The 20,782-nt window shown below is 45.0% G+C and overlaps 1 protein-coding gene across 5 annotated transcripts in view; it reads left to right on the top strand.

The window, feature by feature from the left end:
• The first annotated feature begins 3,917 nt into the window (after nt 1–3,917).
• Nucleotides 3,918–20,782, top strand: part of LOC110503722 (MAP/microtubule affinity-regulating kinase 4) — a 68,777-nt gene continuing 51,912 nt past the window's right edge. For all 5 annotated transcript variants that reach the window (XM_021582208.3, XM_021582205.3, XM_021582206.3 and 2 more), the window contains exon 1: nt 3,918–4,952. In XM_021582208.3, coding sequence (XP_021437883.1) covers nt 4,905–4,952 — 48 coding nt within the window. In that variant the 5' untranslated portion in view covers nt 3,918–4,904. The remainder of the gene's footprint in view (nt 4,953–20,782) is intronic.

The raw sequence follows: 20,782 nt of genomic DNA, 5'->3' as shown, positions 1-20,782 counted from the left end.
CTGCTTCCACGAGCACATCCAATGCTAGCATCAGTAATTCTACATTTGTTGTTAGCCCAGCTAGCATGGACACTGACAGATGTGAATCTGATGCAGCTGAAGAGCTACTGCCCCCTTACCCGGGAAAGCACTGAACAACAGACAGGGACGTTGGACCCTCGAAGAGGTGCAAATATGATGAGAACTACATTGATTTGGTGTTCACTTATATTGGGAGTAGTGCCTTTCCTCAGCCACAGTGTGTTATATGTGCAAAAGTACTATCTCACAATTTAATGAAACCTTCACTCTTGCGCAGACATTTAGAAACAAAACATGCCAATTTGAAAAAAAACGCTGCGGGAGTATTTGAGCGAGATATAAGGTAACTTTCGAGTAGTAAGATATGTATAAAAGTAACAGATAGCATTAATGAGAAAGGGCTAGAAGCGTCTTATAAGCTACCGAGTGGCTATGACAGGCAAGCCCCATACTATTGTGGAGGACTAATTGTTCCTGCTGCTGTGAATATGGCTGGGACAATGCTGGAGCAAAGGCCAAAAAAACTATACAGACAATGCCTTCATGAAACAACACTGTTTCACGACGCATCAGTGACATGGCAGGGGATGTTTTGAAACAATTACTTTGCATACAAGCCAGTGAATTCTATACATTACAGCTGGATGAGTCAACAGACGTGGCGGGCCTGGCACAGACGTCCTCTTCGGGGGGGGGGGGGGGGGGGGTCTGGGTCAGAGTATCCTGCCTTGGCAAATCGCGCTGTTATGACACTGATGCCCTTTGTAACCACATACCTATATGAGAGTGGATTCTCGGCCCTCACTATCATGAAAACTAAATACAGGCACAGACAGTGTGTGGAAAAAGACTGAGACTCTCTCCAATACAACCCAACATTGCAGAGTTATGTGCATACTTTCAAGCACACCCTTCTCATTAACTTGTGGTGATTTATCCACAATTTTTGATGAAAAAATAAGGTTTTATATATAAGATGGCTAAGTAAAGAGCAAAATGATTGATTATTATTATATTATTATTTGTGCCCTGGTCCTAGAAGAGCTCTTTGTCACTTCTCACGAGCCGGGTTGTGACAAACTCACACTCATTCTTATGTTTAATGAATGTATCGTATAGTGTAAGTGTGGCAGGCTTACAATGAAGGCAAAAAACAACATTTGAGAGTGCGCTGACCCTGGTGCTAGAGAGGGTACGCAGCTGGAGGTTGAATGTTTTAAGGGGTACGGGACTTTAAAACGTTTGGGAACCACTAATGTAGAAAATGCAAAAGGCACACACATTTTGATGGGAAATATAGTATTTGTAAACAATTATCTGATACCTTATTATAACATAGTAATGTACTGTGCAGAGAGAGAGCGAGGGAAGAGAGAAAGGAAGAGAGAGAGTAAGAGAGCGAGAGAGTAAGAGAGAGAGAGAGCGAAAGAGAAAGAGAGAGAGAGAGTAAGATAGAGAGATAATGCAGCGATGGTCTGTTTAGTTGATTCACTTCCTATTTATTTTTTCCTTCTATAATGTATTAGTTTCAATCACCAAGCATATATCTGAGAGCCTTGAAGCATGGCAAGTAAGCTTTGCTAGATGAAAGTGAGACCTTTTTGTAAGATGTCTTTCCAGGCTCTTTTTCGAGTGGCTCTGGTCATTTTCACCCTTTTAAGCATTTTGTGATCAACTTGATCTCATAATAGATGCAGACATAAAGGGTAATGGTAGAGAGTGGGACAATTCAATTTGTGACCCAAAATGTGGCAAGAGGTTCATCTAAATGCTGAAACTTGAAACAAGGATGAAAGATTAAAGTACTGTAGGCCAATGTGCTTCCCCGGCTGTTTTGAATAGGCCTCCCTGTGGTTCCAGTTCAAACTCACACCAGTTCGGAGACTGGAAGTACTTTGATTTCCTGATGCTGCACTCTACCCTCTCTCTTATATAGACTACACAAATGGAAGAGGGTTTTCGGGCTCAAAGCAGCAGGCGATCACCATGTCACAATTATAATGTTAAAAGGGGGGGTTTGCTGATGATGCAACAAAACACTGCCACCACATAACAAGTAAAAGAAAACAGAATCATTGACAACCACAAGATGACGCCATCACAACAGTAATAAGGATGCCTCTGGCCGTGATGAGGCTACTACTCCACTAGGTGGCCCTCTATAACCTAACATAATTTTCAACACAGCACAGAGAGCAAACAGGATGACATTGCAACTTCTCACCAACAAGATGTTATTTAAAAATGTCAATCAGCAAACAAGGTAAACATAACAAGCAAAAGTATGATAACTATATATGAGATATTAGAAAAAATATCACTCTTGCCTATTTCAATGTTAACCTAACCAATGCATTATTCTGTTGCCCATATACTCTTGAAACCCATAATCTATACAATCAATGGTCTTTATTTGTATATATTTGATTCCTTTAACAATTTGCATTCATATTAAAAGTTGGACAACATCTTCAAGCATATTTGAATTACAGCCAAGTCTCATCATATATAATAATGATTCTATTGCCTGATTTTGTTCACAAAAAAAGGTATTTGTAAACTTTGAACAACAACAACCTGGGGTTCAAAGACAGTCAGGATTGGACAGACACTTGATTAAGGGCAGAACATAGCCTCCAATGTGCCTCCAGACATAATCTCTGCCAGATTAGAGATTAATGCAGTGGGAGGCATGGGGGGTTGGCCATGGTACTGCCTTCCAACAGCTGTAATTAGAGCATTGAGATGACTAGGTCTGAAATACAGTAGGTCAACTGGAATAGAGAGAAGTTGCAGTAGTTTGTAACTCTCCTCCATTTGAGGATATGTAAAGCATTTTGGATAACAGCTGATACTGTTCATGTTGCCATGTGATGTATAGGTCTACACTGAGTATGCATGTTTTTTAATAATAATGTAGAAGCCAAATAGTTCACATGGTTCAATACTCTGTCAGCTGAAGGTATGTTTGGAATGAATGGGCTACTAATGGGTTATTAATACAGTACTAATACTATTCATTTATGAAGCTATATTCAATCAGATTTGCCAAGAGTCTTGAGTCAGACAGTGGAGGCTCTGTTGGACAGCAGACCTGACTGGAGGTGGTTTGTGTTCAGTTCCTCAGGGTCAGCCAGGGTTGCAGTGGTGGGGCTGGGCCCTGGTCGATCACCCTCACCCGCTCCGTGTGCACACATCACTTACAATCATGTCTCGGCTCTCTCCATGGTACATGGAAAGAGCAGCATCATCTGACGCCCACACTTTACCTGCCTTCGCACATACCCCATTACGAGTATTGAAAATTCCACATAAAGTGGTTCCCAAATGATTTGGTCCCAAATGACTGCCTAATTGATGCTGAGGACTCACTTTCACACACTGCTCTATCACCCATGCGAAACCAAGAAAAGAGCTAAACCAACATTCACTATATGCCTATCTCAATAACAAAATACTGAGTGCCCAGGGACCACAGCAGAAGGAGGTGTTCATGGGCCCGACCCTCTCGTGTCCGATTTCTACAGGTGAGACTATAGTCTTTGGTGATGTGCTTCTGCTGTCATCACCCACTTGGTATAATCAATAAATAGACATGAATAATATAGATAGATTAAAACAAAAATGATATACACCAGAGAACAGATGGTTTGTTCTCACAACAATATAAATTACAAGTGGAGGGAAAATTACATAAAAGTGCAGTAGTTTGTTGCTTTGTTAAAGTGTGTCTTCTTCAGACAGGGCCCTGTCGCCCCTGTTGTCAAATGCCCAAGAGATGCTGTCTGCAGCGTCAAGTGATGACATTACTGTACAGAATATTGCTTGCCAACGTGGTTGACGTGTGGCTGGTGCTGGTAACTGCTGTTCTACCAATGAATGAATGGGGGGATTGTCTCTTTAAGAATATGGGGGAAGGGTGTGTAACTGAGCCACGGACGCAGCCCTGCCTATTATTTCTCTTGAGGTTCTTCCCTCTTGCTCTTGTCATACAGTTTGGAGATGCCGTTTTCTGTAGGCAAATGTTACAATTGATAGTTATGTAGGATATCTGTGAGAGTCAAAGTTAAATCATTTTTCGAACGTTGAGTGTTATTCGACGGCTACTTTTTCAGGAAGTGGTCCATCACGTGCAGAAAGAGAAAGGGGGGTAACAGTACATTCGCCGATGCTCTATCCGCAATTGTCATGTCGTTGTATTGTTTCTTTTGACGATTAATTATTTATTAATTAACTATGAAATGTGGGCTGGCAATTAGGCTTAAGTCTTTCAGTGTTTTGCCTTGGGAGTGGTTGGTTTTGCGAGCATTATTTGGCACCCCCCAAAAAATACATATTTTTCAACGACAGACATCCACCCATGGTCGTGGTACGCGCAGGCTACCTGACCAATGTTTTTTGTTTTGACAATTGTTTTTTTTTATCGGATATAACAAACTGCTCTGTTCCTGACATACACCCACATTCATCACTGGAAACACAGAATTGCTTTCAAAAAATTGTTTTAGTATAGTAATGTTGCGATAGTGACAAGAAACCTATTTTGGGTTCATTTTAATTCCAGAATGAGGTATATCATTGATGCCTTTCTTCACATGAAGAATCAACCAAACATGAAGTGGATAGCCTAGAAGGCTATTCTAGACAATTGTCGTGTTCGGTGTTGGCTTTTTACAATGAAAATTAGTATTTGAGGATACAATTCTGTCTCACTGCTCTCGAACCTGGGGTTGCCGGTAGGAAAGGCGTCTATTGCCTTGGAACACTGGCTAGGCGGTGGAGCGGCCAATGTCGACCGTTATCTTCGGTAGAATATAATCCTGTATATAACTGTTACCTACATAAAAACCAAGTAGCCTAATAGAAAGGATACCTCAGGGACAATGTCTTCTCGTGCAGCACTACCTGGGAACGAGCGGAAATCGGACCAAGTAAGTATTTAATACATTTTATTGTCTTGTATAATCTTTTGTAGAGGTCTGACTGTCATGTGCATTACACCCTTTAAATGGAACAGTGGCATGGAATCAAGCTAGGTGACATATCAACGTACTAAAAAATGACAGGAGGATGCATAAAGCCCATACAATCATTGATTGCTGGCTGGCTGTAGCCTATTTGCACTGCTGTTTAAACCATCATTCATTCACTCTGTACATTTTGTTCAAGTGAACAGAATAACCCATAATACATAATTTTGAGAGAGAGCACATGCTGCGCCTAGAAAGTCTGTAAATCAATAATGATACATCTATAACACTGTCATACCATTATGTAATAATATGTCAATTCAATGTGACACATGTGGCCTAGCTAATGCAGTGGCAGGTTTGTATACAGTCTCCCAGGCACAGATATGTCACTTTGGTTTCATTGTTTGCTTCACACATTTTTTTTTAGGAATGGTGAAAAGAGGACATTCCGTTAATCATCATCGAAAAGCTCTATACCTCTTCTAATTCCCGTCAATCATGAAGGGGATGTTTGGCTTGAGTCTAGTCTGCTCAGTACAGTATCAATGCTGTAGAATAACAGAGCTTAAATAACAAGTAGCTCACCAGTTTTGCACAGACCTTCTTGACGGATGACTGGCATTTAAAGACGTGGATGTTGATTAAGACAGCCCCCCGCACCTCTCTGATTCAGAGGGGTTGGGTTAAATGCGCAAGACACATTTCAGTTGAAGGCATTCAGTTGTACAACTGACTAGGTATCCCCCTTTCCCTTTACAGCTAGACCGTTTTATATGTTTACTGACAGGGATCCTCGGCCAGACACTTTTAGAAGTGTGAAAATCCACCCTGTATTTTGATCACACCATTGGACGGGCCCCAGTTTATTTCTTTATTTACATAGACGAACAATAGATAGATAGACAATTATATTATGCCACGCCCACATAGCATATTATGTTCTGCTGATTGTTGTTGCTTTTATTTGTTGATCATCCTCTGCTACAATAAATATCCATTCAAATCCTAGATCTAAGCAGGTCTCACATTATCATGCCACTGACTTGGTGCTTCCTGGAAGGAATGGCATGCAAGAGTGACACCATCAAAGGCAGATAGATTCACTACAAAAGCATTTGAGTTGAATTGACAAAGCATTTTTGACAGGTGGATATATCGGAGAGGTGTAGGGTCTGTCTAGCCCTGCTGTGCCCACCCTCATCCATAATATTAGGGCATGTCATGATGTTGGTTGATTGGTGTGGGTGCAGGGCTAAATTAGGATAATATTACGCAACTACAATACATGACCTGAGCTTACATTGTTTTTCAAAAATGTTTATTAAAAGAAAGGGCATAGAAATCTTTGAGACATTCATGAAGCAGATCATACTTGTTGTCCTCTTCAGAAAGGACGGACTTCCAGAAGGACTTCCATTGTTTGTTTACATCACATCAAGGGACTAGACGAGAGTACATTTTTGATAACATGATTCTCTTAATTTCGCTTCGAGGAATACAACACAGAGTCTTGTGTGAAAGCCCCTGTTGTTCCAAATTACTGTGTAATCTCGCTCTCCGTGGCTGAAGTGAGTAAAACTTTTAAACAGGTTAACAATCGCAAGGCTGCCAGGCCAGACGGAATATCAGGGCATATTCTCAAAGCATGCGCAGACCAGTTGGCAAGTGTGACATTTTCAATCTGTCCTTGCCTGGCCTAGTCTGTAATCCCAAAGACAGTTTTAAAGAAGCATGATATGAAGAAAATGTAGTCAAAACTAAATCAAATGCTATTTGTCACATGTGCGGAATACAACAGGTGTAGGTAGACCTTACAGTGAAATGCTTACTTACTGGGCAGTCCCTCAACCAACAATGCAGTTTAAAGAAAACTTTGAAAAGCCTATTTCTGTCATGTACTGTCATGTTGTCTTGTCTCTGTCCTTTCCCTTCACCCTGTCTCCCTCTGCTGGTCGTGTTAGGTTACCTTTTCTCCCCCGCTTTCCCCCAGCTGTCCCTTGTCTCCTCTAACTACCCATTCACCCCGTTCCCCACCTGTTCCCTTTTTCCCTCTGATTAGGTCCCTATATCTCTCTCTGTTTCTGCTCCTGTCCTTGTCGGATTCCTGTTTGTTTGTGTCATTCATGCCTGAACCAGACTGCCGTCATGTTTGCTGTAACCTTGTCCTGTCCTGTCGGAATCTGCCGGTCCATCTGAGCCTACCTATGTTTGGTAATTAAAGAAGCTCTGTTTAAGTTGATTCGCTTTTGGGTCCTCATTCACGCACCGTAACAGAAGAATCCGACCAAGAATGGACCCAGCGACTTCGGATCCTCTCCACTCAGCCGTCGAGATCCAGGGAGCGATGCTAGGCAGACACGAGCAGGAATTGTCTGCTGCTCGACATGCCGTTGAGACCCTGGCCACCCAAGTCTCCAACCTCACAGAACAGGTTCACCATCTCCGCCTCGATCCACCGGCCACTTCCAGGGCTTTCGAATCTCCGGAGCCCAGAATCAATAACCCGCCGTGTTACTCTGGGGAGCCCACTGAATGCCGCTCGTTCCTCACCCAGTGTGATATTGTGTTTTCTCTCCAGCCCAACACTTACTCCAGGAGCACTGCTCGTGTCGCCTACGTCATATCTCTCCTTATTGGACGGGCTCGTGAGTGGGGCACGGCAATCTGGGAGGCAAGGGCTGAGTGTACTAACCAGTATCAAGACTTTAAGGAGGAGATGATACGAGTTTTTGATCGATCTGTTTTTGGGGAGGAGGCTTCCAGGGCCCTGTCTTCCCTATGTCAAGGCAATCGATCCATAACAGACTACTCTATTGAGTTTCGCACTCTTGCTGTCTCCAGTGGCTGGAACGAGCCGGCCTTGCTCGCTCGTCTTCTGGAGGGTTTCCGCGCAGAGGTAAAGGATGAGATTCTCTCCCGGGAGGTTCCTTCCAGCGTGGATTCCTTGATTGAACTCGCTATTCGCATTGAGCGACGGGTTGATCTTCGTCACCGAGCTCGTGGAAAGGAGCTCGCGCTCTCCGTCGCCTCCCTCTCCGCATCACTACCATCTTCCTCTGCCGGCTCGGGTGCTGAGCCCATGCAGCTGGGAGGTATCCGCATCTTGACTAAGGAGAGGGAACGGAGAATCACCAACCGCCTCTGTCTCTATTGCGGTTCCGCTGGTCATTTTGTCACTTCATGTCCAGTAAAAGGCCAGAGCTCGTCAGTAAGCGGAGGGCTACTGGTGAGCGCTACTACTCCTGTCTCTCCTTCAAGATCCTGCACTACCTTGTCGGTCCATCTACGCTGGACCGGTTCGTCAGCTTCCTGCAGTGCCTTAATAGACTCTGGGGCGGAGGGCTGTTTTATGGACGAGACCTGGGCTCGGGAACATGACATTCCTCTCAGACAGTTAAAGGAGCCCACGGCCTTGTTCGCCCTGGATGGTAGTCCTCTCCCCAGGATTCAGCGTGAGACGCTACCTTTAACCCTCACTGTTTCTGGTAATCATAGTGAAACCATTTCTTTTTTAATTTTTCGTTCACCTTTTACACCTGTTGTTTTGGGCCATCCCTGGCTAGTTTGTCATAATCCTTCCATTAATTGGTCTAGTAATTCTATCCTCTCCTGGAACGTCTCTTGTCATGTGAAATGTTTAATGTCTGCTATCCCTCCTGTTTCCTCTGTCTCTTCTTCACAGGAGGAGCCTGGTGATTTGACAGGGGTGCCGGAGGAATATCACGATCTGCGCACGGTGTTCAGTCGGTCCAGGGCCACCTCTCTTCCTCCACACCGGTCGTATGATTGTAGTATTGATCTCCTTCCGGGAACCACCCCCCCCCCGGGGTAGACTATACTCTCTGTCGGCTCCCGAACGTAAGGCTCTCGAAGATTATTTGTCTGTAGCTCTTGACGCCGGTACCATAGTCCCCTCCTCCTCTCCCGCCGGAGCGGGGTTTTTTTTTGTCAAGAAGAAGGACGGGTCTCTGCGCCCCTGCATAGATTATCGAGGGCTGAATGACATAACAGTGAAGAATCGTTATCCGCTTCCTCTTATGTCTTCAGCCTTCGAGATCCTGCAGGGAGCCAGGTTTTTCACTAAGTTGGACCTTCGTAACGCTTACCATCTCGTGCGCATCAGGGAGGGGGACGAGTGGAAGACGGCGTTTAACACTCCGTTAGGGCACTTTGAATACCGGGTTCTTCCTTTCGGCCTCGCTAACGCTCCAGCTGTCTTTCAGGCATTAGTCAATGATGTCCTGAGAGACATGCTGAACATCTTTGTTTTCGTTTACCTTGACGATATCCTGATTTTTTTCACCGTCACTCCAGATTCATGTTCAGCACGTTCGACGTGTCCTCCAGCGCCTTTTAGAGAATTGTCTTTTTGTGAAGGCTGAGAAGTGCACTTTTCATGCCTCCTCCGTCACATTTCTCGGTTCTGTTATTTCCGCTGAAGGCATTAAGATGGATCCCGCTAAGGTCCAAGCTGTCATTGATTGGCCCGTCCCTAAGTCACGCGTCGAGCTGCAGCGCTTTCTCGGCTTCGCGAACTTCTATCGTCGTTTCATCCGTAATTTCGGTCAGGTGGCAGCTCCTCTCACAGCCCTTACTTCTGTCAAGACGTGCTTTAAGTGGTCCGTTTCCGCCCAGGGAGCTTTTGATCTCCTCAAGAATCGTTTTACATCCGCTCCTATCCTTGTTACACCTGACGTCTCTAGACAGTTCGTTGTCGAGGTTGACGCGTCAGAGGTGGGAGTGGGAGCCATCCTTTCTCAGCGCTCCCTCTCTGACGACAAGGTCCACCCATGCGCGTATTTTTCTCATCGCCTGTCGCCGTCGGAACGTAACTATGATGTGGGTAACCGCGAACTGCTCGCCATCCGGTTAGCCCTAGGCGAATGGCGACAGTGGTTGGAGGGGGCGACCGTTCCTTTTGTCGTTTGGACTGACCATAGGAACCTTGAGTACATCCGTTCTGCCAAACGACTTAATGCGCGTCAGGCGCGTTGGGCGCTGTTTTTCGCTCGTTTCGAGTTCGTGATTTCTTATCGTCCGGGCTCTAAGAACACCAAGCCTGATGCTTTGTCTCGTCTCTTCAGTTCTTCAGTAGCCTCCACTGACCCCGAGGGGATTCTCCCTGAGGGGCGTGTTGTCGGGTTGACTGTCTGGGGAATTGAGAGGCAGGTAAAGCAAGCACTCACTCAAACTCCGTCGCCGCGCGCTTGTCCTAGGAACCTTCTTTTCGTTCCCGTTCCTACTCGTCTGGCCGTTCTTCAGTGGGCTCACTCTGCCAAGTTAGCCGGCCACCCTGGCGTTCGGGGTACGCTTGCTTCCATTCACCAGCGTTTCTGGTGGCCCACCCGGGAGCATGACACGCGTCGTTTCGTGGCTGCTTGTTCGGTCTGCGCGCAGACTAAGTCCGGTAACTCTCCTCCTGCCGGCCGTCTCAGGCCGCTTCCTATTCCCTCTCGACCGTGGTCTCACATCGCCTTAGATTTTGTCACCGGACTGCCTTCGTCAGCGGGGAAGACTGTTATTCTTCCGGTTGTCGATAGGTTCTCTAAGGCGGCTCATTTCATTCCCCTTGCTAAGCTTCCTTCTGCTAAAGAGACGGCACAAATCATCATCGAGAATGTTTTCAGAATTCATGGCCTTCCGTCAGACGTCGTTTCGGACAGAGGTCCGCAATTCACGTCTCAATTTTGGAGGGAGTTTTGCCGTTTGATTGGGGCTTCCGTCAGTCTCTCTTCCGGCTTTCACCCCCAGTCTAACGGTCAAGCAGAACGGGCCAATCAGACTATTGGTCGCATCTTACGCAGTCTTTCTTTTCGCAACCCTGCGCCTTGGTCAGAACAGCTCCCCTGGGCAGAATACGCCCACAACTCGCTTCCTTCGTCTGCGACCGGGCTATCTCCTTTTCAGAGTAGCCTCGGGTACCAGCCTCCGTTGTTCTCATCTCAGTTCGCCGAGTCCAGCGTCCCCTCCGCTCAGGCTTTTGTCCAACGTTGCGAGCGCACCTGGAAGAGGGTCAGGTCTGCACTTTGCCGTTATAGGGCGCAGACTGTGAGAGCTGCTAATAAGCGTAGAACGAAGAGCCCTAGATATTGTCGCGGTCAGAGAGTTTGGCTCTCCACTCAGAACCTTCCCCTTAAGACGGCTTCTCGCAAGTTGACCCCGCGGTTCATTGGTCCATTCCGTATCTCTCAGGTCATTAATCCTGTCGCAGTGCGACTTCTTCTTCCGCGATATCTTCGTCGCGTCCACCCGGTCTTCCATGTCTCCTGTGTTAAGCCCGTTCTTCGCGCCCCCGCTCGTCTTCCCCCCCCCCCCCCCATCCTTGTCGAGGGCGCACCTATCTACAGGGTCCGTAAAATCTTGGACATGCGTCCTCGGGGCCGTGGTCATCAGTACCTAGTTGACTGGGAGGGGTACGGTCCTGAGGAGAGGAGTTGGGTTCCCTCTCGGGACGTGCTGGACCGTGCGCTGATTGATGATTTCCTCCGTTGCCGCCAGGTTTCCTCCTCGAGTGCGCCAGGAGGCGCTCGGTGAGTGGGGGGGTACTGTCATGTACTGTCATGTTGTCTTGTCTCTGTCCTTTCCCTTCACCCTGTCTCCCTCTGCTGGTCGTGTTAGGTTACCTTTTCTCCCCCGCTTTCCCCCAGCTGTCCCTTGTCTCCTCTAACTACCCATTCACCCCGTTCCCCACCTGTTCCCTTTTTCCCTCTGATTAGGTCCCTATATCTCTCTCTGTTTCTGCTCCTGTCCTTGTCGGATTCCTGTTTGTTTGTGTCATTCATGCCTGAACCAGACTGCCGTCATGTTTGCTGTAACCTTGTCCTGTCCTGTCGGAATCTGCCGGTCCATCTGAGCCTACCTATGTTTGGTAATTAAAGAAGCTCTGTTTAAGTTGATTCGCTTTTGGGTCCTCATTCACGCACCGTAACAATTTCAGAAAAAAGAATAGCATACTTGTCCTTATGTGGCTATGCCAAATGGTTGTGGGCTACACTAGTTCATTTAGCAGACAAAATTTGCTTATAATTCCATGGCATTATTTTATATTATTTTATAGTATGAAGAATACAAAGCTGAATAAAATAGAAACATTTTCTCAAAACAATTTGAGGGAGTGCACTCATGCGGCTATTCTGTGTTGAGCAGCTAACAAAGAAATAGGTACTCCTATATGCTTAATTTAGAGTTATTAATGTAACTTTAGTTGTTCTACAAACGTTGGGCTATATGTTTTGATTTTTAATACATTGTAAGGCTGCATGATGAGACTAATGATTTGAAAGAAGTTGCTTGAAAGCACAATGGGGAAATGGCTACCTAAATATGATCCCCAATCAGAGACAACAATAAACAGCTGCCTCTGATTGGGAACCATACCAGGCCAACATAAGACATATAATTCCCCTAGATTACCCACCCTTAATCACACCCGATCTAACCAACAGCTCTCTATGGTCAGGGCGACAATATTGAAGATATTTGAAAAACTGTCCACATTTACTTTTTGTCAGCCAAGAAGATGAGTAGGCCTAACAAACAACAAAAGCACTAGGCTATGTCAATCTACTATCCCCCATAGTACAGAAGCTGACGCAACGGATCAGAACGTTTTGCTTAAATGTTAATAAACTATTAGGCTATTTCTTCACATTATAAGCGCAGCAATGCGCACATGGTAGTAGTCTATAAGCATGAATGTTCCATTAGCGGAAAACACCATTATCAAAAGTGACCCCAAATGCAATTATGCATGTACAGTTGAAGACGGAAGTTTACATACACTTAGGTTGGAGTCATTAAAACTAGTTTTTCAACCACTCCACAAATTTCTTGTGAACAAACTATAGTTTTGGCAAGTCGATTAGGACATCTACTTTGTGCATGACACAAGTAATATTTCCAACAATTGTTTACAGACAGATTATTTCACTTATAATTCACTGTATCACAATTCCAGTGGGTCAGAAGTTTACATACACTAAGTTGACTGTGCCTTTAACCAGCTTGGAAAATTCCAGAAAATGATGTCATGGCTTTAGAAGCTTCTGATAGGCTAATTGACATCATTTGAGTCAATTGGAGGTGTACCTGTGGATGTATTTCAAGGCCTACCTTCAAACTCAGTGCCTCTTTGCTTGGCATCATAGGAAAATCAAAAGAAATCATCCAAGACCTAAAAAAAAATTGTAGACCTCCACAAGTCTGGTTTATCCTTGGAAGCAATTTCCAAACGCCTGAAGGTACCACTTTCATCTGTACAATCAATAGTACGCAAGTATAAACACCATGGGACCATGCAGCCGTCATACTGTTCAGGAAGGAGACGCGTTCTGTCTCCTAGAGATGAACGTACTTTGGTGCGAAGAAGTTCAAATCAATCCCAGAACAACAGCAAAGAACCTTGTGAAGATGCTGGAGGAAACGTATCTATATCCACAGTAAAACAAGTCCTATATCGACATAACCTGAAAGGCCGCTGAGCAAGGAAGAAGCCACTGCTCCAAAACCGCCATAAAAAAGCCAGACTACGGTTTGCAACTGCACATGGGGACAAATATTGCACTTTTTGGAGAACTTTTTGGAGGAATAAGGGGAGGCTTGCAAGCCGAAGAACACCATTCCAACCGTGAAGCACTGGGGTGGCAGCATCATGTTGTGGAGGTGCTTTGCTGCAGGAGGGACTGGTGCACTTCACAAAATAAATGGCATCATGAGGAGGGTGTGGATATATTGAAGCAACATCTCAAGACATCAGTCAGGAAGTTAAAGCTTGTTCGCAAATGGGTCTTCCAAGTGGACACTGACCCCAAGCATACTTCCAAAGTTGTGGAAAATGGCTTAAGGACAACAAAGTCAAGATATTGGAGGGCCATCACAAAGCCCTGACCTCATCCAATAGAACATTTGTGGGCAGAACTGAAAAAGCGTGTGTGAGCAAGGAGGCCTACAAACCTGACTCAGTTACACCAGCTCTGTCAGGCCAAAATTCACCCAACTTATTGTGGGAAGCTTGTGGAAGGCTACCTGAACCGTGTGACCCAAGTTAAACAATTATTATTAATTTATTTTACCCCCCTTTTTCTCCCCAATTTCGTGGTATCCAATTGTTAGCAGTTAGGATCTTGTCTCATCGCTACAACTCCCGTACGGGCCCGGGAGAGACGAAGGTCGAAAGCCATGCGTCCTCCAAAACACAACCCAACCAAGCCACACTGCTTCTTAACACAGCGCGCATCCAACCCGGAAGCCAGCCGCACCAATGTGTCGGAGGAAACACCGTGCACCTGGCGACCTGGTTAGCGTGCACTGCGCCCAGCCTGCCACAGGAGTCGCTAGTGCGCGATGAGACAAGGATATCCCTGCCGGCCAAACCCTCCCTAACCCGGACGACACTAGGCCAATTGTGCATCACCCTATGGACCTCCTGGTCGCGGCCAGCTCCGACAGAGCCTGGGCTTGAACCCAGAGTCTCTGGTGGCACAGCTAGACCACTGCGCCACTCGGGAGGCCTAAGTTAAACAATTTAAAGGCAATGCTACCAAATACTAATTGAGTGTATGTAAACATCTGACCCACTGGGAATGTGATGGAAGAAATAAAAGCTGAAGTAAGTTATTTTCTCTACTATTATTCTGACATTTCACAATCTTAAAATAAAGTGGTGATTCTAACGGACCTAAAAAATTGAATTTTTACTAGGATTAAATGTCAGGGATTGTGAAAAACTGAGTTTAAATGTATTTGGCTAAGGTGTATGTAAACTTCTGACTTCAACTGTAAGTATTCAGATCCTTTACTATGAGACTCGAAATTGAGCTCAGGTGCATCCTGTTTCCATTGATCATCCTTGAGATGTTTCTACAACTTGATTGGCATACACCTGTGATAAATTCAATTGATTGGACATGATTTGGAAAGGCACACATCTGTCTATGTAAGGTCCCACAGTTGACAGTGTGTGTCAGAGCAAAAACCAAGCCATCAGGTCAAAGGGAAGTGTCTGTAGAGCTTTGAGACAGCTCTGAGATTGTGTCGAGGCACAGATCTGGGGAAGGGTCCCCCAAAAAAATCTGCGTCATTGACAGTCCCCAAGAATACAGTAGCCTCCATTTTTAAATGAAAGAAGGTGACCAAGGACCTGATGGTCACTCCGAGAGAGCTCCAGAGTTCCTCTGTGGAGATGGGAGAACCTTCCAGAAGGGCAACCATCTCTGCAGCGCTCCACCAATCAGGCCTGTATGGTAGAGTGCCCAGACAGAAGCCCCTCCTCAGTAAAAGGCATATGACAGTCCACATGACAGTTTGCCAAAAGGCACCTAAAGACTCTCAGGCCATGAGAGACAAGATTCTCTGATCTGAAGAAACCAAGATTGAACTCTTTGGCCTGAATGCCAAGCGTCACGCCTGGAGGAAACCTGGCACCATCCCTACTGTGAACCAAGGTGGTGGCAGGATCATGCTGTGGGGATGTTTTTCAGCGGCAGTGACTGCTTAGACTAGTCAGGATCGAGGGAAAAACAAATAAAGCAAAGTACAGAGATATCCTTGAGTGGCCCAGCCAGAGCCTGGAATTGAACCCGATTGACCTGAAAATACGAGCAATGGACATTAGACTGGTGGAAATCTGTAATTTGGTCTGATGAATCCAAATTTTAGATTTGTGGTTCCAACCGCTGTGTCTTTGTGAGACGCAGAGTAGGTGAACAGATGATCTCCGCATGTGTGGTTTCCATCGTGAAGCATGGAGGAGGAGGAGTGATGGTGCTTTGCTGGTGACACTGTCAGTGATTTATTTACTGTTCAAAAGTTTGGGGTCACTGAGAAATGTCCTTGTTTTTGAAAGAAAAGCAATTTTTTTGTCTATTATAATAACATAAAATTGATCGGAAATACATTATAGACATTGTTAATGTTGTAAATGACTATTGGAGCTGGAAACGGCAATATTTTATGGAATATCTACATAGGCGTATAGAGGCCCATTATCAGCAACCATCACTCCTGTGTTCCAATTGCACGTTGTGTTAGCTAATCCAAGTTTGTCATTTTAAAAGGCTAATTGATCAATAGAAAACTCTTTTTCAATTATGTTATTACAGCTGAAAACTGTTGTTCTGATTAAAGAAACAATTAAACTGGCCTTCTTTAGACTTGTTGAGTATCTGGAACATCGGCATTTGTGGGTTGGATTACAGGCTCAAAATGGCTAGAAACAAGACCTTTCTTCTGAAACTCGTCAGTCTATTCTTGTTCTGAGAAATGAAGGCTATTCCATACGAGAAATTGCCAAGAAATTGAAGATCTTGTACAGCGTTGTGTACAGAACAGAGCAAACTAGCTCTAACCATAATAGAAAGAGGAGTGGGAGGCCCCGGTGCACAACTGAGCAAGAGGACAAGTACATTAGAGTGTCTAGTTTGAGAAACAGATGCCTCACAAGTCCTCAGCTGGTAGCTTCATTAAATAGTACCCACAAAACACCAGTCTCAACGTCAACAGTGAAGAGGCGACTTCGGGATGCTGGACTTCTAGGCAGAGTTCCTCTGTCCAGTGTCTGTGTTCTTCTGCCCATCTTAATCTGTTCTTTTTATTGGCCAGTCTGAGATATGGCTTTTTCTTTGCAACTCTGCCTAAAAGGCCAGCATACCGAAGTCGCTTCTTCACTGTTGACGTTGAGACTGGTGTTTTGCGAGTACTATTTAATTAATCTGCCGGTTGAGGACTTGTGAGGGATCTGTTTGTGTCATGCACAAAGTAGATGTCCTAACTGACTTGCCAAAACTATAGTTTGTTAACAGGAAATTTGTGTAGTGGTTGAAAAATGAGTTTTAATGACTCCAACCTAAGTGTATGTAATCTTCTGACTTCAACTGTATGTAAAACACAGGGAAATCCAATATTCTGCTGCACTGGCCCTTTAACAAAAAACACATGTTGGTTGTCCTTTATGTGACAGAAATGTTGCAGGTCAGGGATCGAAATGATTGACCTGCTCTTGCTGTCAACTGGGTCACACGCTCCTCTTGTTTGAAATCTCTCCATGGAAACCCAGGAGTGTTTTGCTTCCCAGTCCACTTTCCTCCCAGTTCGACATCTATGCTGAGTGAAAGGTGGTGGCGTAAAATGAGAAAGCCCACACCGGTCTCCTCATATTATGTTGCCCGCGCCATACCTCCCAGAAAGCCCCATCTGTAATTAAAATGATTTTAGATTGTATCGTCTTCCTCGATCTCGTTCCCTGGGACAGCCTGGGGGTGTGTGGGAGAGTGAAAATGTGTTGCGTGGAGGTTGACGTAGTGTATCAGGATATGTGCACAGTAGGGTGGGACGGGGCATTTATATACTTAAGATTTTGGTAAATCATTGGTAACAACAAACCAGACCTGTGAGGCTGTTGGCCTAAAATGAAGAATTTCTTGAGGGTAGCATATTTGGCTCAGTAAACAGTTGATACAACCACCATTTTCAATATTCACATGAGTTGTTCTGCTCGAATAGATGATAGGCCTACACATTGAAGTAGACTACTAACCAGAAGATGACATGATGTTCAAACTCCAAATGGGGTTTCACTTGTGTTGTGCCCTTGTGTAAGACGTCTTCCTATATCCTTGTACATCAATCTGTGTAAGCCTAATCAATGTAAATCCATGTCTGTAAAGCAAAGGAATTTGTTATGTAGGTCAGCCTAATGATGCTTATTCAATGGAATATTATCTCTCTATCATCATAACTTGAATAATAAACCTAACAACACACATGGTGGCACACATTAGTCATCCAGATTTGAGATTTGCATAATCGCACTTGCTTCGCACCTCCCGCTCCAGCATGTCCCAGGGATCCAAGTCGCTATGAGTCAGGCCACTAATGCTGTCTTAGCGCTGGTACAGTTTCGCACCCCCCTGCATTGTGACATCCTCTGTATGCCCCTCATTCTCTCGCTTCTATCAGCACCATCTGGTAGAGGGACCTTTACTCTCACTCTCCAGTTGCCCAGCCAGTCCCGTGAATGGAGCCCATGTAGGCCCCGTTTCTGTTGTTTTGATCAGTACCTTTACTTACCTCTATACATTTCTTATCCAGCTCAGCTTGCAAATTCGGCCCAAATACAAATAACCCTCCATATTGTGAACAAACTCTTAGTCATACATTTTGCATATAAACTTTTTGTTGTATTTACCTGTCAATAGTTTATGGCCCCTTTGCAAATAATTCACAAGCCTGTATAATGCAACCAGATGCAGGTCTGAATGAATGAACAGGTTTTTCCCGGTGGCACAGAACAGAGCCATTGTGTGGCCTTGCGTTGATGGATTCATGATTTGGCCGGTGTGGTCGGATCCCCTCGTTGATGGATTCATGATTTGGCTGTCTCTAAATGGAAAGGACTCCTCAAATCCCATTGGAGCCATGCAGGTCACGTAGGAATGTTCACAGTCTGTTGAATTGCATTGAACAGAACCTCGAATCAATGGTGGGCTATACATGACCTGCTCATATTGGTAAAGATGACTATCGTCTAGTAGAAAGGAACTTGACTTACTCCCATTTATATGACCAAGCAAGCCTAAGTATCAGGCTAGTTTTTGGTTGTGTTGAACTGGTTTATTTGGAAAGCTGTCAGGACAGGAGTCTATTTGAATTGCTTCAAGAACATTAGCACACAGCTCTCTGCACTGTTACGTAACCGTTGCACTCTGGTGTCACTTTACCTGTGCGTCTCCAGGGTTGAGTAAAGGGCTGGGCGATACTGAATATCGTGGAAACTAGTATACCGGTATGGATTTTTACAATACCGTCTATAAAGGTATTTTGAAACAATGCTAAATAAATGCAAAGTTCTACAAATTTGACTTTCACTGTCAATGTTGTCCTAGTTTGGTTGAGTATAAAACAATCAGAACTAAGAAAGACCAATGAAATCACTTAGAAATAACGTGTGGCCTTTCTAGAGTCATTCACTACTTCTAGAACTTATTAAGATCTTGTAATATTCAGAAACTTAAAATACCGCCATACCATGAAACATATTGTGATGTGATATTTTGTCCATATTGCCCAGCCCTAGCTGAGTGGGTTACCTAGCGATGCATAAGACAGCTGTTTCACCTGGGCCTACTGTCGCTTTCCAGAGCGACCAGTCTGCGCTAGAGCATTCCACTCCTGTGTTCAACCGCTACTCATTATTTGTTTCACATTTTCATTGTTGGATATAAAAGACTGTAAAACACCAGGAAATCAGCTCCAAGTGATTTTAATTTGGAAATCTTTTCCCAAGTATTCCCATGCATAATAGAATGACATATTTGATTGTTTACCAATAATAATAATTGATGGATTTCTATAGCACTTTTCTACCAACTGAGGGGGGAAATGTGTCGCACCCACCTCAGTGATGTACGCCGACCATTTTTGTGCCAGAACGCTCACCACACATCAGCTATCAGGTGGAGAGGTGAGGAGTGATATATACCTATTAGGAATGAGGGGGATGAGTAGGTGGCCATGAACACCGGGGTGAAAACCCCTACTCTTACAGTAAGCGCCATCTTTAATGACCACAGAGTCAGGACACCTGTTTTAACGTCCCATCCGAAAGATGGCACCCTACGTCGGAGAATGTTCCCAAATGTAATCAAGGTTTGAAATTATTATGTTTTAATCAAATATTATATCTGTTGAGGCTTCTTGTGGTCAATTTGCAGTCAAAAAAATATTTATTTTATAATGTTCCGGCCCCCCGACCATCCGCTCAAGCAAAAATTGGCCCGCGGCTGAATCTAGTTGATGATCCCTGCAGTAGATGGTATAGTCATGAGTCCTAGTTTCATTTCATGCCTAGTTTCATACAACAAATTATAGTGGACTCATAGAATGTGGTAGGATCTATCCTGTTTACATAAGCCTAGCTAGTTTCACTGCACAGTACTGCTCGTCCTCCCCTGGCCTCGGCGTGGAGCGTCTGTTGATGTTGGAAATGTCGCATGACATGTCACAGCACTGCACAGAGATTCTGCAAAAGTGAAGTGGAGGGGCCCTCCCGAGTGGCGCAGCGGTTTAAGGCATTGCACCGCAGTGCTATAGGCGTCACTACAGACCCGTATTCAATCTCAGGCTGTGTCTCAGCCGGCCGCGACCGGGAGGCCCATGAGGTAGCGTACTATTGTCCCAGTTTCGTCCGGGTTAGGGGAGGGTTTGACCGGCCGGGATGTCCTTGTCCCATCGCGCTCTAGCGACTCCTGTGGCAGCCCGGGCGCATGCACACTGATTTCAGTCACCAGTTGTATGGTGTTTCCTCCGATGCATTGGAGCGGCTGGCTTCCGGGTTAAGCGAGCAGTCAAGAAGCAGTGCGGCTTGGCAGGGCCGTGTTTTTTGGTGGATGCATGGCTCTCAACCTTCGCCTCTCCCAAGTCCGTACGGGAGTTGCAGCGATAGGACAACATTGTAACTACCAATTGGATATCACGAAATTGGGGAGAAAAGGGGTAATAAGTACAACAACAAAAAAATTATGAAGTGGAGCGGGAAATGGAAGCACAAGTGTCAATTGCGAAAAAATGATCTGGCAGAGTATGCAAACCTCTTCTGTCTAGCCACTGTGAGAGTGTATGTAAACAGAGGGAGACTGAGACAGGGAATCTGCTCTACAGGCTAATCTAGGGCAGTTAATTACGTTATATCTCTGACCTTAGTCCTGCTACTTAGCCCCAGCAGACCCTATGGAGCCATTCATTACTATTTAATCTGTGCTTGAGTTGCCCATGGGCCATCTGCCTTGTTCATG

This window comes from Oncorhynchus mykiss, chromosome 24, assembly GCF_057628025.1.
Source record: "Oncorhynchus mykiss isolate SJ-2025 chromosome 24, ASM5762802v1, whole genome shotgun sequence".
NCBI lineage: Eukaryota > Metazoa > Chordata > Actinopteri > Salmoniformes > Salmonidae > Oncorhynchus > Oncorhynchus mykiss.
Note: the sequence above shows the minus strand (reverse complement) of the source record. Positions and strands in the feature narration are given on the sequence as shown.